Source organism: Lichenostomus cassidix, chromosome 4, assembly GCF_008360975.1.
Source record: "Lichenostomus cassidix isolate B80296 chromosome 4, HeHo_3.0, whole genome shotgun sequence".
Lineage (NCBI taxonomy): Eukaryota > Metazoa > Chordata > Aves > Passeriformes > Meliphagidae > Lichenostomus > Lichenostomus cassidix.
Window position 1 is genome coordinate 58842026 of NC_139484.1, and position 23421 is coordinate 58865446.

General features: G+C 47.1%; 1 protein-coding gene across 7 annotated transcripts in view; it reads left to right on the forward strand.

Moving 5' to 3' along the window:
• Nucleotides 1-23421, forward strand: part of SLC4A11 (solute carrier family 4 member 11) — a 99794-nt gene that overhangs the window by 12695 nt on the left and 63678 nt on the right. For 6 of the 7 annotated variants that reach the window (XM_085059463.1, XM_085059462.1, XM_085059460.1 and 3 more), the window contains exons 2-3: nucleotides 11115-11165; nucleotides 21755-21898. In XM_085059463.1, coding sequence (XP_084915589.1) covers nucleotides 11115-11165; nucleotides 21755-21898 — 195 coding nt within the window. Of the gene's footprint in view, nucleotides 1-236; nucleotides 406-11114; nucleotides 11166-21754; nucleotides 21899-23421 lie in introns of all 7 variants that reach the window. The other variant, XM_085059464.1, reaches the window with a different exon arrangement.

Genomic DNA, 23421 nt, shown 5'->3' on the forward strand with positions numbered 1-23421 from the left:
GAGCGCCGGGTCACTTTAACTACTCTATTTCTGCTCCTAGAGGCAAATAGCTCCGAGAGGTGGTGGGATCTGGGTGGCTGCAGGAGGACACAACCCAAACCCTTGGCTGGGGCAGTGGTGGCATGTGCAGAGGTGCTGGCCAGGTGTGGGGTTGGGAGAGCTGGGCTGGAGGTGTCCATCTGGGAGCTAATGGGTCGCGCTCTCACTCCACCCATCCGCCGCTCGCCAATTGGAAGTGAGGGACAAAGATGCTCTGGATGGATTAATATTGGAGCCAGTGAAAAAGCAGGAGCCGCCGCTGCCTCGGCCACCTGAGCGAGTGGCCTTTGGGGACAAGTGCTGGTGGCTCGGGGGGAGCAGCCCTGGGGGGAGCAGAGGCATCTCTTGATTGAAGAAGTAGTGCAGGTAAGTTGTGGTCTTAAAAAACCCCCCTAAACTGAAGCACTACTGTTGCTGGGTGATGCATTTGGTCAGGAAATCTAAAAAAGCAGCTCTGCCAGCTCTTGAATTATTTAATTCACTAAAGTAAGGCAGTGCTTGATGTATTTTCTATGGGCTTTGCTCTGCTTAGTGATGATATCTATTGCCTGTGCTGGATGTCTCTGTGTTTAAGGATGGAGAATGCCTTTTGAATTCCATTTAAATTAACCAGAGTGCTGGCTGTCGGGGTTTGGGTTTAGTTTCAAGGTATGCATGGGGAGATGAGCACAGAAGAGCTTCCCTGTTTCTGGCTTTTCTCTTTAATTAATGGCAAAACATCCTCACAGCCTGTCACTGAGCTTTACATAGAGCTGTTTCACTTGGGGGAAGTGCAGTGCTGAGTGGAGACAAAATCATGTATGTAGCGTGTCTGAAATGCTCCCAGAACATCATCCCTGCTGCTGTAGCCATGGAAGCCTTGTAGATGAACCATAAACAACATCCTAATGAATAACATTATCTCATGGAGTGTCAGTCTGCAATTATTTCATCACTGGACTGGGGCATTTTAATTTTGGACTGATGATGGACAGCAAAATGGGATCTGGAGCTGCTGGCTCTCCCCCCACCTGTGTTGTTGTTGCTGTCACTGATGTTGTTTTATGGCTCCCAAACATGGGGTGATTTGTGTGATCCTGGTGGGAATTGCAGACCCTCTTTCTGGGGGGATGGATGAGGATACAGAGTGCAGCTGGGTGGCCATTTGGGTATCCTTTGGGCTGTTTTTGCTTTTTGTGGCAGAGGGAGGTTTTTCTTTCTGGGTCTTGATTAGAAGCACAACGGAGAATGTGTTGGGTGATCAGGTGGCTGAATTCACTTCCCTGCTTCTGTTTCCAGTACAGACCTTGGGTTTGGCCTAACTTCTGGTTTTGTGTGGGTTAGAGCTGCTCTGCTCTTCCATCCAGCTGCCTTTTGGGGGGTGGGTGGTGGTGGGAAGGGGTGCAGGAATAACTTTGCTGTAAAAGCTTGGCTCAGCCACTACTGCCTTTTCAGCAGCTGTTTTCATTTCTGGTGGTGATAAGATAGGGGGGAAAAAAACTTTATAGAAATTCACTTTGTTCCAAAACATGACCCTGGTACCCTGGAGGAAGGAGGGATGTTACAGTGTGAGACTGCTGGTGCTGCAGCATCTCCTCTAAACCCCCAAGAAGAGCTTATTCCCACCACTTTACCCCTCCCTGCTGCTTGATATTTACAATATTTGTACATTTGAACTGCTGCAGGGAACAATTCCCACCCTCTGAACAGCACCAAGTCAGTGAAATATTGTCAGACTGTCTCTTAACCATTTCTGCATGTTTTACACAGTGCCACTGCAGATAAGTGGCAGGTGGTGGCCTCTGGAAGACCTGCCTGTACAAGGGAGGCATTTCAGCAGAGAAAAATATCTCAGGCCTCTTTTTAAATCCATCTTCAACCCTGACCAAGGTTTGGGGCCATTGCAGTATCTCTTTTTCTTTTGGATTAAGAGTGATGAGGCTTCTGATAGGGCCCTGCAAGGGGAAGAGCTGCCTGAGAAGCTGTCAGTAAGAGTTAATGCTTTCTAAATTATTTAAATGTTTCAGGAAAAGTCTGCTGAAGAGCCTCAACTGGCCTGATCTTGGGCCTTTGCCAGCTTGTGGGATCTCTGGAGGTATTTGCTGTCTCTCCTCTCCATGTAGCGCTTATGCAAGAAATCCTTGCAAGTCTTAAATCACTTTTTTAGAGGGTCCAGCAAAACCAAACCTCCCCCTTCAACCTGTTTAAAAGGAAAACTAAAAGGGGAAAATAGCCCAAACAGTCCAACAGCCAAATCCCAAAGTGTCATCATTCCCTTGCTGCTCAAATTGTCCTCCTCACCTGCGAAATTCTGGCCAAGAAACCCAGTGGATGAGGCGTGGATATCCCATTGGGAAAGCAGCTGCATGACTCTGGATGTGCAGGGTCGCTTCCTGTAGCAGCTCACCTCTGGGAGGCAGCCTCGGATATTAATTGCTTGGGTGGGCTAAATTGTGATGAGTCAACCTGGCTAACGTGGTGCTCCTGCTAAATCCAGGCACCCTGGGTTTTTTTGGGGGGTGAGGGGAGGTCTGTGGGAGCTGTCAGTGCTGCACCCAGTGACTCTTTATGAGCTGGTTGGATTGCAGTGGGTGTTCAGGAGGAAGCTGGGGAGGGGAATTGTTCAGTGCAGCGAGGAAAAGGCTTTGAAGGCAGCCACGTCTGATCCCTGAGCCTGTGTGTGGGTGTGTGTTTGCCTGGGAGTGAACAGGCAGGAGGATGCTTCCTGCTTTATCCCTTCAATATGATGCTTTATTTTCACAGCCAGCCACCGTGGAAATTAGTTCTGGGGTTTCGTTTGCCACGGTGACCTGTGGCATAACTTAAGACCTTCTCCATGCCGTTTCCATCCTCAGAAGAATATCCAGCTCCTTGCTTCCAGTCCATGATTTGATCCTTGAGTGCCTGCTGAGCCTCAAAGCTGTGAAGTTGTGTTTTCTGCCTGGATCAGGGCTGGAATGTCATCCCACTGTGATGGAGGACACTTTAGATAGGTCCATGGGGCAAAACTTTATATCCAGGTGACTCAGGATAGCCCTGGAAATGAGAGAGGACTGGTTTGTGTTCTCCAGAAATCATAGAAATGGGACACTTCCAAGGGGTGTGATGTTTAGTTTGGATAATCCAGACCTTTGAGTCTTAAAAATGGGGGAATGAAATCCTTGTGGGAAGCAAAAAAGTGAAAATCCTTTGGGGATACTTCTGGTAGGGTAATAGGGGAATAAGTGACACATTAGTGCAATTCTGTGGCAAGAGGAGCATGTTAAACAGAAAAGCAGTTTTAAAGAATTATTTAACAGAAACATTCTCTCCTGTAAGGTTTTCTAGAGGATGTGTTTATCCATCAGGAGGGCAGAGCCTCTGTCCCTGCAGGTCTGAGTCTCTGGGCTACAGCAGTAATTTGCCATCAAACTGGGCTACTTAAAAGCACCTTCCCTCCTCAATGTCTGCTCTGAGCAACACTTCATCTTCTAAAAGTTTACTGAGGTGAAGAGCTTCATAGTAGGTTTAAATCTTTCTGGGCCATGGCTCTCCCCTAAACTCTTTTCAGGACCTCCTAAGTTGATTTCTTGTAGGTATTTGCATGCAGACGATGTTTTAATCAACCCATTTAGGTAAAAGAGTGCAGTAAACATCGCTGTTTTATTGCCCAGCGATGCCAGCCCCTGCTGGTACACCATTCTGCTGCCTGTGTTAAATCTCCAGGTGTGCTGAGCTTTTTTCCTTCAGGGGTTGTGTTTTTCAGGGGCTCCACAGGCTGGTGAGGAGGAGGAGGATGAGCTGAGGAAGGTGAGGGGCAGCAGATGCAGGCAGAGGGGAGCTGTCCTCCCTGTGGGTACCAGCTGGAGTGTGCCCTGAGCGGAGCAGTGCCCACTCTCTGCTCCTCTCCTGGTGCTGTAGGGAACAGTATTGGGAAGATATTTTGACATCTGTGCTGGGTGACACCGGCAGGAGCACAGCTGGTGTCTGTGGAGCTCTGTCCTTCCAGAGCCCTTCCCTGCAGCCCTGGCACTGAGATGGAGAAGGCATGAGTTGAGGGACAGAGCCTTGTGAAGGAAGGGATTATCCCCTCAGGCTCTGCTGGGGATGGATGTGTGTCTGCCCTGATGAGGGGGAAGCTGTAAAGCTGTGCCAAAAAAAAGGTCCTTTAGATGATCTTGACTCAGCCCTTCATGTAAAAACTCCCAGCGACAAAAGGTCTTTTTGCCCCTCTGGAGTTTTGTCTGTGATGTTTTCCTGTGCTGTGGCTGTGTTTGGGCTTGCCACAGGCAGCATCAGGCACCACTTACTTACCACCTTCCTGCCCAAGTATGAACAAGCATCCCTTACTCATCTTACACTTCCTTGAATTGCAGCGATCAGTTTGGAAACCCTGACTTCTGTGGTTATTTTTTTCTTTTTTCCCTTTCGTCACACCTCCCTAGGCATGGAGAAAAACAAATAAAATCTCCAGCTCTTGTCCTGTCTGTCAATTGTGATTGCCCAGAACATCAGCACAGGGGCATATTGCAATCTCTGTGCCAGCAGGAGCTGTGCTTTCACCAGGCTTCTCCAGCTGAATTAGGTGGAGCTGTGGGAAGGAATCAGCTGCTGAAGGTGTAGATAGAAATGAGAAGTGGCAACTTGAGGCAGAATAGCTTTTTTGCTTGCTGCTGTCCATTAATTCTTGCTGACTTGGGTGGTTTGAAATGGTTTGCAGGGAATGTCTCCACCAAGAGCCTGTGCTGCTTAGTTCTTCCTGGAAACTCCCAGAATCTCTTGTTTTAAGAGCACAGGAGAGGCTTTGTGGGAGAAAAACTGCAATATTGACAGATTTGGAGCTGATCATCTTGTCTGTGATCAGATTTGCTGCCTGTCAAGCTCCTGTCCTATTCTGCTGTGATGCAGTTGTGTTATCAAAGGAGTTTGAGGCTTCCTTGTCCTCCTCCAGTTCAGCTCTTGCTGCACACTGAGATTTTTAAACTCAATTTTAGGCTCCTTTCAGTCAATGCTCCACATAATTAGAAAATTCCTCCTCTTCTACAGGTTTGCCCTGGGGTATTATTTCTTGTGTGTGTGATTTTTCTCAAAGTCTGTCTGTGTTTCTGCTGACTTCAGGTGGAGAAGGGGAGCAGCATCGTTTAGTTATTGGGTATTTAAAGCACATACATATAAATGCAATTCTGTGGCAAGAGGAGCGTGCTAAACAGAAAGGCAGTTTTAAAGAATTATTTAAAAGCAAAATAATAAATTGTGACTCTCCCTTTGCTCCAAATTGCAGGAATCTGAGTGTAGCTCCCGAGTCCTTTGTGCAGGAATCCCTTATCCTGGGATGTTAATTCATGTTGGGGTGGAGAGAGCAAAGAATGAGAAAAAATTTGAGTTTAATGTTGGACTGGGGAGGACTTGGATAGGGAAAGCTGCATTATCTTCCACAAGGTTGAAGCCTTGGATGAGACCATAGATTTGTCCAAGCTGGAATTGTCCCTTGATCAGTTAAAGGAGATGCAGCTAAGTGTAACATTCCTCATTTTACATTTAATGGCAGTGATGGACACTGACTGACAAACTCCTGGAGTCATCTGGATGTGGCAAAAACCTTGCTGCAAAGCCAAAACCCTGCGTGTCTTCTGGGAAGTGGATTTATTTCCAGTTATCCATCCCATTTCTGCCCAGTTGTCTGACTGGGCAGCTCAGTCTGTTGCAATAATTGCTAATTCTTCCTGGGAGGAAATGGGGAAAGTTTGTTTTTTTTTCAAAGGCTTTTCCAGCTGAACAAGTGATTTTTGTGGTAACTTCTTGCTCGGAGTCTGATGTATTTTGCTTTATCAGCTTTGAGAGAGGACTTTGCATGTGCTGATGAGTGTGAGACATGGCCTCACAACTTCAGCAAAAAATAGTGAAAATTGAGGTTGTTGGAGAAGCTGTGGCTTCACTTCCAGCCCTGGAAGTGTTCAAGCCAGGCTGGATGGGGTTGGAGCAACCTGGTCTGGTGGAAGGTATTGGAATATGGGGTTGGAACTAGATGGTCTTTAAATGTCTTCTGACCCAAACTGTTCCAATATCCAAAACTGGGATATTGGAGCACACGCTGAGTAAAAGGTGATGAAGATACCTGATGTTTTCTGATCAGAAATTGTAAGGTAACAAAATTCTCCAGATTTACAAGCTGCCTGCGTTCAGAGACAACCCAAGAGATGCCAATATTAAAGCACTGTAAATTAAAAAGTGCTTTCCCAGTGGCTTTTTCAAACTGGTGTTGTCTCAAAGTGAACTCCAATTAAATACCGAGGCACCACAACTGTTAGAGATTTGCTGGAGACAAATCATAAAAGCCAAGGGCTGTAGTAGTGCTTGTAGGAAGCTTTTGCAGGGCTGTGTTTCACTTCAATATAAGGCTTGTGCTGCAGAGGGCTGTTTACTTGGAAGATGTCAGCACCAGAACATTGTAATTGAGTTACCCAAGTATCCAGAGAATGTGTTTTTATTCATAATCCTCTGGTACTGCAAGGCTCAAGAGAACTTATTGCTAACTTTAAAACAAGAGAGTCAAAATGGGTTATTAGATCTGAGACACAGTGCCCACAGGAATTTAATAATGGAGGATGGCATGGCAGGGGTTTGTTGTTCAATGTAAATGTAAAAATGATAAGAATGTAAGAAATCAGGAAATATCCTCACTTCTTGTCTGGTGCTTCCCATGGTGGATCAGCTGGTTCATCCCAGTCCTAAAACCAAGCACCTTAAACAATAACAGCAAGCTTGACTCTGTTGCCAGTTAAAAAAATAAATATCTTGGTCTGGTGGAAGGTGTCCCTGCTCGTGTCAGTGTTGAACTGGATGGTCTTCAGCTCCCATCTCAAACCGTTCTGTGATTCTCTGATAATTCTGTGCCTTAGTGGTTCTTGGAGTCACCACAGTTACCTCAGCTCAGAGTAGCCATGAAATCTTCAGCTGTATCCTTGAGTCTAGAAAAAGCAGCTTTGTTTTCTCTTTTGCAGCACTTCAGCTCTTCACCTCTGAATTCAGTGCTCAGAAAGCGCCGAAATTTTCCTTCTGAGAAAGGAGAGAAATGGTAACACCGTGTGCCTCTCCAGTTTAGTCTCATCTAGCAGACAGCCCTGCAGGGTATAAGGTGGGGTGGCAGTAGGAAGTTCTTTTCTGGAGAAAATTAACATATAGAAAAGGAGAGCACTGCTCAAATTGTCAAAAGAGCTGTACCGTGTGCTTTTGGGCAGAGAGTGGAAGATGGCATCTTGTTCTGTCTTTAAGTAGGGAAAGCACTTTGGGTCTGGTTGTCCTTGTAGGTGATGGGTGTGAAAGTGTCTGGAGAGTGAGGGCACAGACCTCTCTGAGAGATACCAGAGGCACAAGAATGAGTTGTTGTGCTCATTCTTTACTCCTCTTTTGCTCCTTCTGTGCCTCTTTGCTCCTTGGGGTACTGCTTTCCAGCTTTGATTCTACGAGATTCTGTTTTGCTGAAGTTGCTTTGCTTGGGTTTTTTCTTTAATTGTCGAAGTCTTTGAAAGAGAACCTGGTGAAAGAATGGCCAGCATGGATTTGGTGGATCTGAGGCAAGCCGGTGTGGAGAAGGGGAACTCTTGAGTCCCTGCACTAGGCTTTGCAGGCTGGAGGGAGATTTATCCTTCATGGAAATACTTCTGCAACTTGAGGCAAACCCTGGAACATTATCATGTTGGTACCTAATGAATTTGGAGAGCTGTACTCCTGCCCAGGCTTCCCTAAGCCCAACAATTGCATCGATCACTGCGGTGTTTCATAACTGGCCCTTGGTTGAACTCTTTTTAATTTCAGGAGTGGAGGTGAGGTGGGGAGAGGAAATGCAAGGTTGGTGTGTGCGTCAGGCAGCGGCTGCTGGAGCAGAGAGAGCTCAGCCTTGCTGTCAGTTCTGCACAAGCCCATCGCTGCAAAACCCAGCCAAGGAGCCGAGACCTTGGAGGTGAAATCCCGTAAGCGCTGGGAGAGGGGAGCAGGTGGAGCCTGCTGATGTGTTTGTCTTGTTGGCTGCTCCTGAGCGTGCACTTCAGCACCAGCCAGCTGGCCTTGTCCTTAGCTAGCATCCCTGAGCAGGAGGAATGCTTGCTCCTGCTTGGGGGAGCACGGGGAGGAAGGGACTGAGGTATGAGGAGGAGAGAGATTAATTGGACTCTGCCGAGATCTGTCTTGTTTGTTCTGCTCGGTTAAAAACTTGGAGTTGTTCAGCCTGGAGAAGAGAAGTTTCTAGGGTGACCTTACTGGGACATTGCAGTGTTTAAAAGGGGCCTTTAAGAAAGATGGGGACAGGCTTTTTAGAAGGGCTTGTTGGGATGAGACAAGGGGTGATTGTTTTAAACTAAAAGAGGATCGGTTTAAATTAGACGTAAGGAAGAAATTTTTTGCAATGACAGTGGTGAAATACTTGACCGAGTTGCCCAGAGATTTGATGGATGCATCATCCCAGAAAATTTTCAAGATCAGGCTGGATGGGGTACTGAGCAGCCTGATCTAGTTGAAGATGTCCCTGCTTGTGGCAGGGAAGATGAAGTAGACCTTTAGAAATCCCTTCCAACCCAATTTATTGTATGAAAAAATCAGGTGAATGTTGCATTCTTTAGTGCATCAGAGATGCAGATGCTTTAGCCCCAATTTACCCTTCCAGCCTCCACTTGTGCCAATCCCCTGCCCTTTCAGCTGCTCCCATGGCTCCCTGCCTGTGCCTGGGCTCGTGTAAACACCCGTCACCTTTTACCTCCTGGGCACATCAGCACAGGTTCCTGATGTTAATGTGCCCCTTCCGTGAGGGATGTAACAGCTTCTCCAAAGGCGCCAACAAGGCTGTTTGGAAGTCTGAATTGGGTTGGTGCTGTGGGACAGCATTATGCTGGGAGAAGACAAATTACCCGGGCTGGATTTTTGCCAGGACATAGTAGGGTGAACGCCTGGCTTTTTTTCCCCCCCAAAAACGTGCCATTGCATCTTTAATTACAAGGTTAAGACCTCTGTTTTATGACTCATCCAAAAAAACAGCACCTCCACCATAATTGCCCGAGCATGTTGCCGGGGGGACTGTGGCTCATTAGTGACTCAGAGGAACCAGTGGCACCTAATGAAATGGCACTGCCTGCTGTAACACCCCAGCCTTGCCCTTTTCATGCCTGGTCCAAGCTGGGACCAACCCAGTCTCCTGTGGAGGTGTGATGCCAACCCAGGTGATGCTGTGGTTGGAAGAGGTTTCTGAGGAAGAAACCAACTGATTCCTGATCATTAGGCAGCATCAACCTGCAGAAATAGCTGTATTCAGTTGAAGGAAAGGCACAGTGTCTCATTTTGCCCAGTGAAGGATGAACGTGTTGCTTCAGGCTCCCTCAGAAGCCATAACAGGAGTGAGAAATGGATAAACCATCCTGGTGGGAATGTGGGTTCCTTGGGTAATCCGCCAGCCGAGGCGTATTTTGTTTGTTTCCCTGAAATACGTAAATGCAATCATTGCACAATAAGAGCCTCTTTAAAAACTTTCCTTTGATCATTAACATGCTTAATCAGTCTGCATGGATCTTCTCCTTCCCTTCCAGGTGGAGGGAAACAATTGACTCGTGTAATGGGTGCCCCTTGGCCACAGTTCGGTGCCGTTTGTTCCTCCAGCCCATTGTTCTGGGATGAACTTTGGAACATTGTGTTTCTCCCTTGGACCAGACACTAGAATTGCCCTCTGGTTTATGTGCTGGTCTTTTTTTTTTTATTTTAATGGCCATCAGGGCATCCCTTCAGGAACCTGTCCTCCCTGGAAGGTCTGAGGGGTGACAAGTGACAGGGCTGGGAGGTGCTGCCGTCAGTGGCGTGACTTGCATCCGTCATGTGCACAGAGGCTCCCGGGGGACCAGGATGAATTGTGATGCCTGAAAACGTAGCACACTGTACGAGGCAATAAAGAACCTGCAACCTGCAAGCCAAAAGTTATGGGGCAGAGAAAGGGTCTTTGGGAAACAGTGTCATACCTCAAAGGAAAAGCAGGAAGCCTAATCTGGAGAACAATAAGGCAGGCAAAACCTCTTTCCTTGTTGGCCCAAATTCATCCCAGGCTTGCGTAGGTAATGTTTGATTAGCCTAATGAAGTGGGGAAAGACAGAGCAGACCTATTCCTCTTTCTGATTGCATTTTGGCTGGGAAGAAGTGTGTGAAGAGGCAGCATCGAGTACCAGCTTTCCAAGGGGGCTGTTTGGGTGACTCTTGCTCAGGGCTGGAAATGAAGAGCTCTGTTATTCACTATAAAATGGGCCATGCACCTGTACAGGGAAGCTGCCTGTGCCCACGCAGGCTGAGCTGTCACTTTTTGTCACCGTTCAGAACAGCCAGGCTGGGTTTGGGCGCCAGGCTTTGATCACACCTGAGAGCAGGTGCTCCTGTGCTCTTTTATCATGCAAAGGAATGTTCAATACCCACTTTGCCAGCAATGAATTGCAGAACTGACTCGCTACCAAACCCTGTGTTCCCTAATAAATCATTGGGATACATTCCTGCTGCTGTTGTGTTTGTGGATTCACTCTCGCTCAGCCTCATTTCCCATTTGTGGCTTCCTCAGCAGAGCCTGCTGGTGCAGATGGTGTTGGCTGCAGGACCCCAGCTCAGGAAGTGGGCCAAGGAAGGCTGGAGTGTTGTGGGGCTTATCTTCAAGTGCCAAGCACTGTTTGGGGGATGTCCTAATGATTAGGAGCAGCAGAATGGGAAGTGAATTCCCATTTTCATCGAAATTGTTTTTTTTTTAAACAACCTGGACTTCATTATGGGTTGTACTTTTTATAAAAACCTTTCAGATGCTTAGCTTGTATTATTGCTGACATACTTGTTCATTTTTGGTAAATCCCCAAGATGATCAGACTCATCCTGATCTTTTGTCTTGCTCTTTTGTGGTCCCAGCCCAGGATGTCTGAGACTTCACTTTTTTCAAGTGGCTGTAAAGGAGAGTTCTGCTCAATACTATAACATCAATAAGCAAAAGGTTATATTCACCACATTCAGGAAAATCTGATGCCTGCAATATTTTGGGCCTGGCTTTGTGCTGTAAAGTGAAGACATTTAGCATCATGATTCTCATGTTTCATTTTTTCTATCTTCTCCAGAGTCTCCACCCGCAGCGATGTCAAGAAATGGATACTTCTTTGAAGAGAGTGGCAAGTATTATTTGACTTTTTTTGCGCACTACAGGGGTGGCTGAAAACTTGAAATGGGTGATAGAGAATCCATTTAGCTCAAGTGTGATGTGAGAACAGTCGTGTGGTGGTTGTGTAACCTTGCACTGGGAGCAGGCACCGTGTTTTTAAATCCTGTAGATGTTTTGAGATAGTCAGGCAGTAAATAATCAACTCCACATTGTCATCAGTGACTGTTCTGGGTGGCTCCTTGTTTTTCAAGTTCTTTCGTGATGTTTTCCTGTCATCCAGCCTGGCAGGTGTATTTGCTGGTCTTTTTCTGGAGTGGATTTTTTTTTCTGGGATTGTGTGTGGGTGTTGGATCCCTTTGGAGACATCCTGCCAAAGAGCATCAGGCGATTGTCGGATGGCTCTGGCAGACACATCTTTTTTAGTGCAAGGCTTTTTTTTTTTCTTTGAAGCAAGATAAAATGGTGACCTCTGGAAACTTGGATCATCTGCTTCAACAAAGGTGACTGAGATCTTGGAGATGTTGTACTGACAAAGGGACAGTTGAAGTGCAGTAAAGCCCCAGCTTTTCTGCTGATTTTGGAGAAATAGAATAATGGAATAATTTTAGTTGGAAAAGACCTTAAAGATAATCTTGTTCCAACCCCCCTGCCATGTGTTTCCCCCAGAACAGCCTGTGTGTAGGGTATTAGGGAGAGATCTTCTGGAGAGTTCCAGCCTCTTCAGGAAGTAGTCCCTGAGGGCCTGGAGCTTTCTCAACCCTTGGAAGTGCTGGGAATATTCAGGACTTCCAAATGGTGAGAGGAAAAGACTAAAATTCTCCAGTTTTTTAGGCCCTTAGATGCTTGTAGCTGTCACAGGGCTCATCTTTCTTGTTCCAGGGGGCCAAGCCTTAGGTTAACATCTGGAAGGCAAAGGTGAATGTCTGCCAGATGTCTTCTGCAGTAGATCCAGCACCACTTGTCCTTTCATCTCTAGTCAGAGGTGTTTTTTGGAGGCTGTGTTGAGTTGCAGGAGGGCAGAAAATAGTGCCTGAGCTCAGGGAGGTTTGCTGAGGGCATGTGGGGCATGAGGTCTGGGTAGCCCTGCTCCTTCTTGCCTTCCCACCTCGCTTGCTGGCTCTTGGGATGTGGTTGGTGCTTTCCTGAGGACTGGGAATGTCAGAGGGTGACCCAAATTGGGACCTGGGGAGGTGACCAAGCCTCCAGCTTCTGGCTGAGAGCAGTGGAAGGGCTTGGGGAGAAGCACTGCTGGTTTCTCCAGGGTTTGGGGACAGGACAGACACCTACTTCATCCCAAGCCCTCCTGCCACAGGGAACACAAGCCCAGCTGTCTGTCCTAGCATCTTAGGTGGCTCTACATGTCCCCTTGCAGGACAAAAAAACCCAAAAAACCCCAAAAGCAAATCCCTGAATGTTTTCACAGCACGCGTTTGTCGTTGTGGCTTCCTCTGTGCAAATCTGAGAGAGGTTTTTATTTGTCACCTCAGTGCCATGGCAATGGGCATTTCTGCCCTACATTTGTGTTATTACTCATCTTCCCCATTTGTCTCAAGGACACAGCACCTTGGAGGGCTTCAAGAAGCTTTCCTGTTGTGCTTCTGTGTGGTTTGGGGAAGGAGAGGACGTCGCTTGCGAGTTCCTCCTCAGCCTGTGCCTTGCATTATTTGCGATGGGAAACGCAGTGGATTTCTTGATTATTTCACACTCAAAAGCTGCTGTCGCTCTTACTCCTCATTCCCAACTGACCTTTTGGAAGAGTTCAGCTGCTGTGGAGTGATGAGTCACCTCGTGCTGCTTGATTGAGCCGAGGCCTGGGAGCATCTGGACAGCACATCTCGGAGGCTGGCGGTGTGAGTTTACCCACCCCGCTGCGAGGCGCTGCTGCCGTGATCTCTCTGCAGGTGTTCTGTGCTCTCACATCCTCAAAGCCTTCGCCCCAGAACGTCAGCATCAGGGCTGGAGGAAACCACAGAGAGAGATGTTACCTTTTCACGGGGTTTCAAAACAGCTTGTTTTGAAACGGAGCTGTGAAATCACCGTGCTGCTCTTGGTGGCATCACTTGTTGGGATCTGCCAGGCGAGAGATGCTCTTGCCCCACCTCTGAAATAATAAAAATCCCAATCCCCTAATGCTGTCCCGGGAGAGGGCAAAAAAAAAACAACCCTATTCCTTTAATTGTATTTTTTGGACACTTTCCTCCCTTTTCTCAGCAGAGCAACATCTTTTGATAGTTCCGCTCTGTGTAGAGCAGAGCTTTTTCCTTATCTCCTCCTGGGATCTTGCATATACATATGGTTTTCTGTATTCTTAGTAATTAGGATGTTTTTGTTTCTGAGCATATCTGCGGCTCTGCTCAGAGCCTGGGTCTGTCCTTTGCCAGCTAACTTTGCTTTAGCCTTGCTGTGTTCTCAACGGCAGCTGCAGCAATGTTAAAATTTTAAAGTTGAAACCTGATTTTTAGTTTGAAAGGGTTGTAGTGAGGGTGATCTTGGCTGCAACACCGAAGGAGAGCTTTGGAAGAACCTCCTGGATATTTACATCCATAAAAACTTCAAGTATTTAGTAATTTGTAGCTCTGGTAATTACTGAGGAGCTGGGGAAAGCCCCAGAAGGATTTTCTAGTGATTTAGTATGTGCCTGTTTGGGAAGTTCAGAGGCTTGTTAGGGTTCCAACCTATTTGGTAACTTGTTTGCTGGGTAAAAATCTGGAAAGTTTATCAAGGGGGAGACCATGCCTTCAAGTTTCCAGCACACTCTGTTTTCCCCCCATTTCTGGAAGAACTTGACTAAAAGCCACTTTTAGTGGATTTTAGTGCCTTGCAGAAGGTAAATACTTAAAATGTAGCTGGGAAAATATCTGGTTAGTAGTTTGTTGTGTACAGGCAATATTAAGAGGAAAAATAAGGAAATAAATTTATGTCTGCCCAGCTGGAGATTTCTCAGTGAGGGTGGTGGCAGCAGATTTGATGGCAGCTGTTGGCCAAGGTCTGTTTTCAACCCATTTGTATTGTCAGTTTTCATGGTTGTCCTCGACCACCTTGCTGATGAAAATCCCTGTTTTTACTCACTTTTTGGAGTCTGTGGAACAAGCAAACCTGGCAGGGCTTGGTGATAATTGGTGTCCCCCTCCCTGCGTGTTAAAGTCACTTAAATCTGCTGTAAGGTTGTCTTGACAAATGAGTTTTCTTCCTGGCAAATTTAAGTGAGTAATGAGATGACTGTGTAGCCCCAATCCAGACCTGGGGATAATTGGAGTCCTGATGGAATGCAGCTCAGCAATCAGGGCTCAGAATAAACTCATCAAGCCCCCCATTGTCTCTTGTGAGCATCCTGCACCCTCCTCGTGGAGGTGGAGGAGCTCTAAAAGCCCTGGAATTACCTGCCAGTGATTAAATTCTGCCTAAGTTATGATGAGGTTTTTAACTGAGCCAAGAACTTTCCCTGATAAGACACAAACCCAGAAGTTTTCTGGTTCCTCTTGCAGAATCCAAGGGAAGGAGTCCCAGCGCAGTGCTGGGGATATCTGAATTGTTGCATTGTTTTAGAGCTGGCTCAACAGATCCTGCAGCACAAATTTATTTATTTTTTTGGTCTTCCAGAGCAAATCCCTCACTGTTTGGTCTCCTCTGACTTATTAATTGGTTTTGCTGGCACAATAAATCACAGTTGTGTTGAAGGGCCCCAAGGCCCCAGTCTGGCTTGGGATGTTTGGATATATTTTATCTGCTTGTTTTTGTTTTTCAGTTTGCAGTTCAGCTTGGTATGTGTGCTGGGGGGTTTTTTCTTTTTCTTTTTTTTCTTTCTTTTTTCTTTTTTTTTTTTTTAATATTTGACTTTATCTGTCTTGGAATTGTTTGCTTAACTAGGAGATTAATTTAAATGTTTCTGTGAAACAAATCCTTTCACAATGGGTTTTTCCCCATGAGATGCCCAGTTTGCCAGCAGGAGATGAACTGCTGCTACCTGTGGGAGAGCACCAGGGGATGGCTCATAGGTCTCCTGCAGATTTTTATTTCTGGGAATTATCAGGAGGCCTGTAATAAAAAATAATAAAATGAACACCCCTGATTTCTGAGGGTTCTGCTGCAAAACTGAAACTCCACGTGCTCTTGTGTTCTGAAAACACAAAACAAAAAAACCCAGCCCCAACAACACTCCACTGAATTACTTGGATTATTCACAGCATTTCCTAGAAATTTGGCTGCAAAATACAATACTGGAATTAATTCAAAAGTGCTTGGGTGTTGTTTGTTTTGTTTTGGAGTTTTTTGGGGTTTTTTTGCAGCAGCAGATCAGCTCTTTGAGTTCTGTTATGAATTATCACTGAAGTGGCAGGGGAAGCTTGACGTTTTCATCTGGCTCTTTATGACAAAAGACTGACTCGAAGTAGGGTTGGGAAGATAGAACTGAGGTTATGGAGGGATTTTGGGAGAGGCTTCAGCTCTGGTCTTGGTGATTCACCTGCTCTGTGCTTTCTCCCTCTGGTTTGGATTTCTTTTTTCTTTACCAGGAGGAGGTTGTGGTTTAATCTGTGCGGTTGAGTTTAGGTCATGGGTTGAGATCATCGTAGCAGGTGGTCATTGCTCCAGAAAATCTGGATCTGATGGGCTGTCAGGGACTGCTGAAGAGCCAAGAAGCATCACCCAACACTTCCCTGGCTCTTCAGGTACCCAGGGGAGGTCTGGCATTGGGGGACACTTCTCTAAATCCCATTTACTTGATCTCAAGAAGTCATTAGTCTGCCTGTGCCAACCCAAATTATTTGGCTTCGTCATAGAGTGATTTGAGCTGGAAGGGACCCTAAAGGCCATCAGTTCAACCCTGCCATGGCAGGGACACCTCCCACTATCCCAGGCTGCTCCAAGCCCTGTCCAGCTTGGTCTTGGACACTTCCAGGGATCCAGGGGCAGCCACAGCTTCTCTGGCAATCTGAACAAAGGAGTTGTTCTAACCAAGGTGTTCAAGGTAAGCTCTGTGTCCTCGTGGCCAATTAGTTGTCAGCAGCAAACCCTCAGCAGTCCAACAGTGAGGTCTGGGAACACCCCCAGTTATCTGTTGGGCTGGCACAGTGTCCCCATGGCTTCCAGCCACACAAGGGCTAAATCTCAGGACAAAAATAGTGAGCCTTGCCAGAGGCTCTCTCAGCTGTGAACAAAAGGAAAAGTTTAAAATCCTAACGAGCATCCAGCTTTATTTAATCAGCATGGCTTACAGTTTTAATTGGGTGGGAGACAGTGTTGGGTGCTGCTGGGTGGCTGCAGCCCTGCAGTTGCTCTTGTCTGTGAAATGGAGTAATTTGTTAGGAAGGAAGGGTTTTTTTGTGACTCTCGTCATTCAAATGAATAAGCCCCAAATATTGAAGTTTAACCTTAGCAGGGATATGTAAAATTAGGTGCATATTTACGTAAAAAGTGTTGTTATGTCAGTATAATTGTTCTCATTTTATCTGGAAAAAAAAAAGAGATAATTATTTTGGTAAATAGGTGATTATGCTGGAATTAGCTTATGACATGCTCCCAAAAACCTGCTTTGCTTCATGTGTGAGTAGGGTGCTGTTTAACCCCCTTTTTTTTTTCCTAAAATGCTCTGGAGATAGGAGAATTGGTAACACTTGTACGTAGTTTTTCCACGTCTCTCCTGAATCCTCTGACTGCTCCCTCCCTGCCAGTGTTAACTGCCTGTAAGGTTACCTAACCTATGGAGGCCCCAGGAATCTCTGTTTCTGTGCAGAGTGTAAAGGTCAGGATGGAGGTGGAGGCTCCGTTATTAACTGAGTTTCCTTTTGCACCCAAAGTTGGGGATTTGGGTGTTTTCCAAGTGACTCAGTGAATCAGAGCCTGCAGGGAGCAAAGTGAACCCTCGCAGAGCTGAGAGCTCAAGCTGATCAGCTCAGGTTAATTAAAACTTCATGCCTTTCTTGAAAATTAGTGTCTGTTCTTGGCTAGAGCAAGTTGAAAATCCATGAGTAGAAAAATTAGATGAGGCTGACTTTTTTTCTAACTTCATGCCAATATTATCACCAGTTTTTAGGGAGATGCAGGGCTTAATTCTATTGAGTTCCTTAATACTCTATTACAGCTGAGCACTGGGATGTTCAAAAGAACCAGGCTGGATTTTAGGGTAATGCCCATATCTCAGTGGATGCTCCCTTACCTTTAAAAGCTATTGAATCCATATAATCATCATTGATTCCTTTGACCTTCTCTACTTGACCTGCAACTCCTCTGAGAAAATGGATGCAAAAATGGTTCTTGGGCTCTTCCAAAACAATTTGCTGCCTTCTGTGCCTAAAAACTCACTTGAGAAATCCAAAATGGCTTTTAACACGACAAGTTGATAAATGTTGGATTGCCAATCATAGCTCAAAAAGCCTCTTTTAATGTAGCTTGAGGTCCCTGGCTTTCTGAGGAGACTTTTTTGGAGTGAGTAACTCCCACTTGCAAAGAGGAGGAGATGCAATTCCTTGATTCTGGAAGCTGGAGCTTGGATTTGATGGAGGGAATGGACATTGCTATAAATTTTCCAGGCTTGGAGAGGAGTTTGCCGTGGAAATAGAGGGTAAAAATCAGTTGCTTCCAGCAAACTGCTCTGAGTCAGTGGCTGGTGCCTGCAGATGTTGGTTAAAGCTCCACAATTGGCTTTGTCATTTGAGACACCCCAAGAGGTCGTGCAGGGCTGTGGCTGGAATAAGTTTCATCACCTGGGGTGTGAGAGGATGTTTTTAGTAATAAAGCTGCTTTTCTCCCAGGAAATTGAGCTTGATTAAGATTTTTGGCTTTCCTGGAGAAGCCTGCAGCCCTTGGGCTGTGAGTGCTGCTCCCATCTGAGCTCTTCCAGGGAATATATCTGATGTGGCTGAGGCTCAGCTTCCTGCTCACCACGACTCTGCTGATTTTATTGCCCCAGGTGCAGCTGCCAGGTGCCACCAGCACAGCAGTGGGACAGTAATGCCACTTGTGATGGCAGCAGCTGCAGTCAGTGCTGCTCCCTGCAGAGCCCTGGGCACTAAAACTCAGCTCAAAAGCAAAATAGCTGCAGGGCAGGCACCTTGTCAGAGCTGTGAGAGGGCTGAGAGCAGCAGGAGCCTGCAGATGGAGTGGGACTGGGAATGGGATGAGAGTAAAGAGGGAAGGCTGAGGATGGAATCATAGAATCCTGGAATGGTTTGGGTTGGGAGGGACCTTAAAGATCCTCCAGTTCCACCCTCTTGCCATGGGCAGGGACAGCTTCTGTTAGACCAGGTTGCTCCAATCCCATCCAGCCTGGTCTTGGGTGGATATTGAGATATTAGAGCATGGCAGGTCTGGGCCAGCGATGAATTACAGGGGAAGGGGTGATGCTTTGGAGGGGAATCACCAGAGAAATCATAATTATCCTTAATTTTCTTCTTCCCAGCACCTGCATAAAATGAGGGTTGGCTTATTTTCATGTTGCATAGGATGGGATGAAGAAAGCCTCTAAGGTAAAGGAGGATTTAAGGTGAAAGCATCTCCTACTTCTGGCTGCAGAGGGTGAGGAGTGGGTTTTGTTCCTGAAGCACTGAAGGATGCTGCTTGCTCTCCTTGGTCTCATGCACTTTCCATATTTTTTCCATTTCTCTTGGGCATGAGTCCTGCAAGGTGGACTGAGGGGGATTATCCTGATCACAATGTGTTCTTCATGGTGCAGGAAGGCTGCACTGATCTCAGCCAGCTTTAACTGAATTCCCAGCTCCTCCTCAGCCAAACATTTTTCTCCAGTGCTTTTAAACCGTATTTTTGGGCTGAAGTGGCATTTTCTGTGCTCAGAGCTCTGGCTGGCCCTGTCATGTAGCTGGTGGCACTTCAGCAAACACTGCTGTCATTTGAAGGTGCCAATGTGCAGTGATAGAGATGGGGCGAGCACCAATTCGGAGATCTTAAACTCTTCCCCGGGAAATCTGATGCCAGTGAAAAGGTATTTAACTCTGCCCTCCATCTCTGAAACAACTGCTCCTCACAAAACCTGTGAAGTGTTACTGGGACAGCCCTTCCCTATGGAAACCAGATTGGTATTTGTGCAAGTTACGCAACAGATCCTGCTCTGAACTGCTGCAGAACACCCATCAGACTTCCAGAGGAGCTGAACAGCTTCTGCTGTCGCTTGTGGCATCTGCTGCCCTTCAAGCAGCGGGGGTGGCACTCGGTGAACATCAGGGAGTGGGGAGGGAAACAGCTGCCAGGGCTGGAGGCAGGGCTGGAGCTCCGGGGGAAGGTGCATCTGCCATGCACAGAGCCCGTGTCACCTCGAGGTGACCCTGCGTTTGACAGGCGTAAATTGCTCGTGGTTTCTAACTCCTGGCACGCTGAATAGGCTGAAGGGTTCCAAACAGGAGTGATCTGAAGCCTGGAGGTGGTTTAGTGACAAAGCAGACACCTGTCTGGGAGTGCAGTTCCTGTCCAGCCCAGGTTGGGGATTATTTGCAAGCCGAGTGTTTTGTCCGTCCCTTGCCCAAGGGACACGAGGCTCGGCTGCCTTTTGTTCTGCTCTTTCCTCCCCTAAAGAGGGAGGAACAGAGGATGCTTCCCTTGCCAGAGTCCTCGCTGACCTCTGCCCAACCCTCTGATCCTACTCCACCCTTGCCCTTCTTCCAGCTCCGGGGCTGCTTCTCTCCTGTCTCCAGCCCTCTCCCTTTTCAGGGGCCACCACTGCCACCCTCTTATCAAAACCAGTTGCAGTGGGTGGGGAGGGGAATAAATAGTTTTTCCTGCTTGGCTTTTCCCTGTTTACCTATCTGGGTCTCTAATTCCCTTAGGATGGGGAGGAAAAGCTCACTCATGTTCTCAGAGCTGGGTGCTCAAACCATTTTATGTGTCTCCCATCTGACCCAGCAAGTGGGAAGGTTGGAGAAGAAGGCTGCAATTCTGGGTGTAGATGAGGTGGAAAACGCCTTCCCCAGGGTGATTTTTTACCTTTGTGGTGCTGCCCAAACTGTCTTGGCACTGGGGGGAATGTCAGCACTGTGGGTAATCAGCTCTGAGAAGAGATTATGGTGTCCATCCTGGATTGAGATGCTTGCATGGGACTTCGTAATACTCCTGATGGCAGCAGGCACCTTGTCTGGCTGTTGTCCATCCCTCAAGCTGCCACATCTGCTGTCAGAGATTTCATATCTGGTGGTGCCCACAGTGTTCAGGTGTTTCCTGTGCTTTCCTCACCTCACCTTTTTCTGTCTGGCCAAGTTTCCATTGTGCAGGGACACAAACACCCTAAGATCTGCCAGCCAACAGAAGGTGAGATCCTCAGTATGCTTTGCTGGATGGGGACAGCAGCACCTTGGATGCTTTTTGAAGCCTTCAGAGCAGTTCTGGAAGGACTCATTCACATTTATTCCTGTCAAGCTGTAAGGTGAAGGAGGCAGAGATCAGGAGGAGGTTTAATCTGAGGGACTTTATGAGGTTTCCCACACCTTGGAGAAGCAGTTTGGAATTCATCTGGAAGCTTGAAGCTCCCACAGCCCCGTTGCACCCTCTGAGCCCTCCTGGGGGGATGCTGAGCTCCATCAGCTCGTGGCAGGAAATGCTGCAGCCCCTGTCCCGTGTCACCGAGTTCCTGTTTGTGGCCTCACTCCTCTGGGTTTGTGTTTGTGGTGGAGAACTGTCGGCTCGATCCCTCAGAGGCAGCATGTGCTGCTTTCAGCTGCTGCCTCCACATTTGCTTATATGAGGCTTTAAAAAAAGCCATCAATATTTTAGTTTCCATTCAAGCCTCTGCCTTGAAGCTCCCCCTTTTCATTTCACTGTAGTGCCTAAAGCCAGCTAATGAAATATCTCCCTCCTGCTTCAAATTAGGCATAAAAGACTTGTTAGAAGATGAGGAGAAGCTGCTGAATAATCCTGGTAATGTAAAAATCAACATTCTATAATGTCCCTAATTCTCCTAATTAAACATGATACATGAGTGTGCTACAAGAGTCCTCCAGCTGCTCTGTAATGAGATGTTGCAGGGACCACTTTGCTGTTGGATGAGGCTGGGTTAAACTCTAATTAAAGCCTTGCAAAAGGCTAAGGAGTTGTCTGCTGTAATTAAGAAACTTGTCTGGCGTTCTCAGCGCTGCCACCCCCAGTGCCCTGCTCCTCTGCCCCACGGGGAGCTGCTGAGTCTCTCTGTCCCTATCAGGTGTCTCCTTGGAAACTTCTTTTTTTTTTTTTTTTTTTAAATTTTAAATTTTTCCACCTGTAGTTTCAAATTGCTGTATTGGGGAACAGGAAGCAGCAGCACAGCCTTGGGCTGGTGGAGGTGTTGATGGGGTTTGGGGTGGGCTGGGGCGCAACTCTTACTTTTGGTGGTGTTTATATGCTTCCCAAGCAGCATTTTCATCCTCGCGGTGTTTTTTACCCAAAGGGAGCGAGGTGTTGGGGCTGAGCCTCGCTGTTAGGCAAGGGATGAACCCCTGAGGCCACCCCAAAACAGGCCGGGGCCATTCCTTGACCGCCGCGGCCCGGCGGGGCCTGGAGTGACCCCTCGCCAGGCCGCGGCCGCACAGGCCTCTCCCGCCATGGACTCGGACTCGGACTCTCCCCCCTCGTCGCGCAGGGACACGCTGCGGCCCTCTCACGGCACCCCCATCTCGTTGTCAGGGTACCTCAAGTGCGACACGGATGACGCCAAGGAGGAGGGGGCCGGCGAGGAGCTCTTCGACGGCGTCAACTCCACCATCGTGTCCGGGGACAGCATCCGCTTCTTCGTCAACGTCAACCTCGAGGGCGCGCCCAGCACCACCGGTGAGTGACCCCAAAAACGGGGAGGCGAGGGACGGTGGTTCCTGCTGGTGGGATTTTATGGGTTGCTTGGGTTTGGGTTGGAGAGGACCTTAAACATCATTTCTTTAAGGTTGTTAAGGTCACCTTCCACTAGGCCTCATCCAGCCTGGCATTAAACCTTTGCTTCTCTTGTGGTGTTTTAATGTCTTAAGTCCTGCCTGTGATTAATGGTGAGGGAGAAAGATAGCAAAGTGCTTCACCAAAGCCTTAGGTCACTTTCCTTGTTTCATTTCATATGCAAGTTTGAACTTTTTTTTTCTTTTTTTTTCTGCACAAAATCACGTTCACTTAATTGCCCATAAAAAACAGTGCTGATATTTAGTGAATCCTTTGAAAAGCAAAGCTGGAAGAGGTAGGGAATACAGATCTGAACTGAGATCTCATGTGGTGCCAAGCCAGGCCTGAGAAAGAGAGGTTTTAGGAGAGGACGGAGATCAAGTTGTACAGCTAAAGAGATTTCTTCTATGGCTGGTGGCTGTGACAATCTTGCTTAGCTGTAGCAACCATTTTATTTTTCTAGAAAATGTTTTCAGTTATAGTAAGATAAATAGTTCTGAAGTTAGACATAACTTAACCTTCTTTATTCTCTAGAAGTGTTCAAGGACAGGTTGGACAGGGCTTGGAGCAACCTGGTCTGGTGGAAAGTGTCCCTGCCCATGGCAGGGGGTGGAATGGGATGGTGTTTAAGGTCCCTTCCCACCCAAGCCATTCTGGGAAAGCTGGATTTTGTGGGATGTACCCAGGAAAATGCAGCTCTCAGACACAGCAGCAGCCTGGGTTTTGCCCCAGCAGCCTGAGGCTGCCTGTGTGAGCACTGACTATTTTAGAGGTTAAATGCACAAGCTCTGGATTATTCTTGGTAGCACGGTATCAGAGAGTCCTTTAAGTTTGTTAAAAGTTATTTTTAGGTTACATGCAAATCCCAATTGATCTGCAGAGAGCAGTTATTGGGAGCAGCGATGCGGATTAGGCACGGCCTGGACCCCTGTTTGACTGTCTTGGAGTCTGCTTTTTGACTCTGAGCAATGACTTGAACTTAGGAATAATATCCAGCAATTTCCAAGCCTGCAATTTTACAAATGCCATTTTAATTGAAAGATTTAAGGGAACTGTGCTCTGCTATGGCAAGTCTGGACTTAATGCCGTAGGGTGCATTGTTTGGGGATGAGGAATGCGAGTGCTGTGGATTCTTCTGCATCTGAAGAAGTTCACTTTCCTTTTGTGTCCTCCTGGGCTTTTTGTATTTTCCCTTCCATTCAAAACAGGACAAAACCAGCTTCCTTATATCCCTGAAGTGCTGCTGTTTGTGATGGTGCTATTAGTTGTATCCTTTTTTTATTCAGCAGAGTTGTTTAGGATTTTTAAGGAAAAATGGACTTTGGTGTGCTGGGGTCCTGTTTCATTTGGAAGGATGGAGATTTTTAAAATGAGCTTCAGGCAGAACAAAAGTCCAGACTTTCAGTAAGGAGGTGTGCAGAAATATT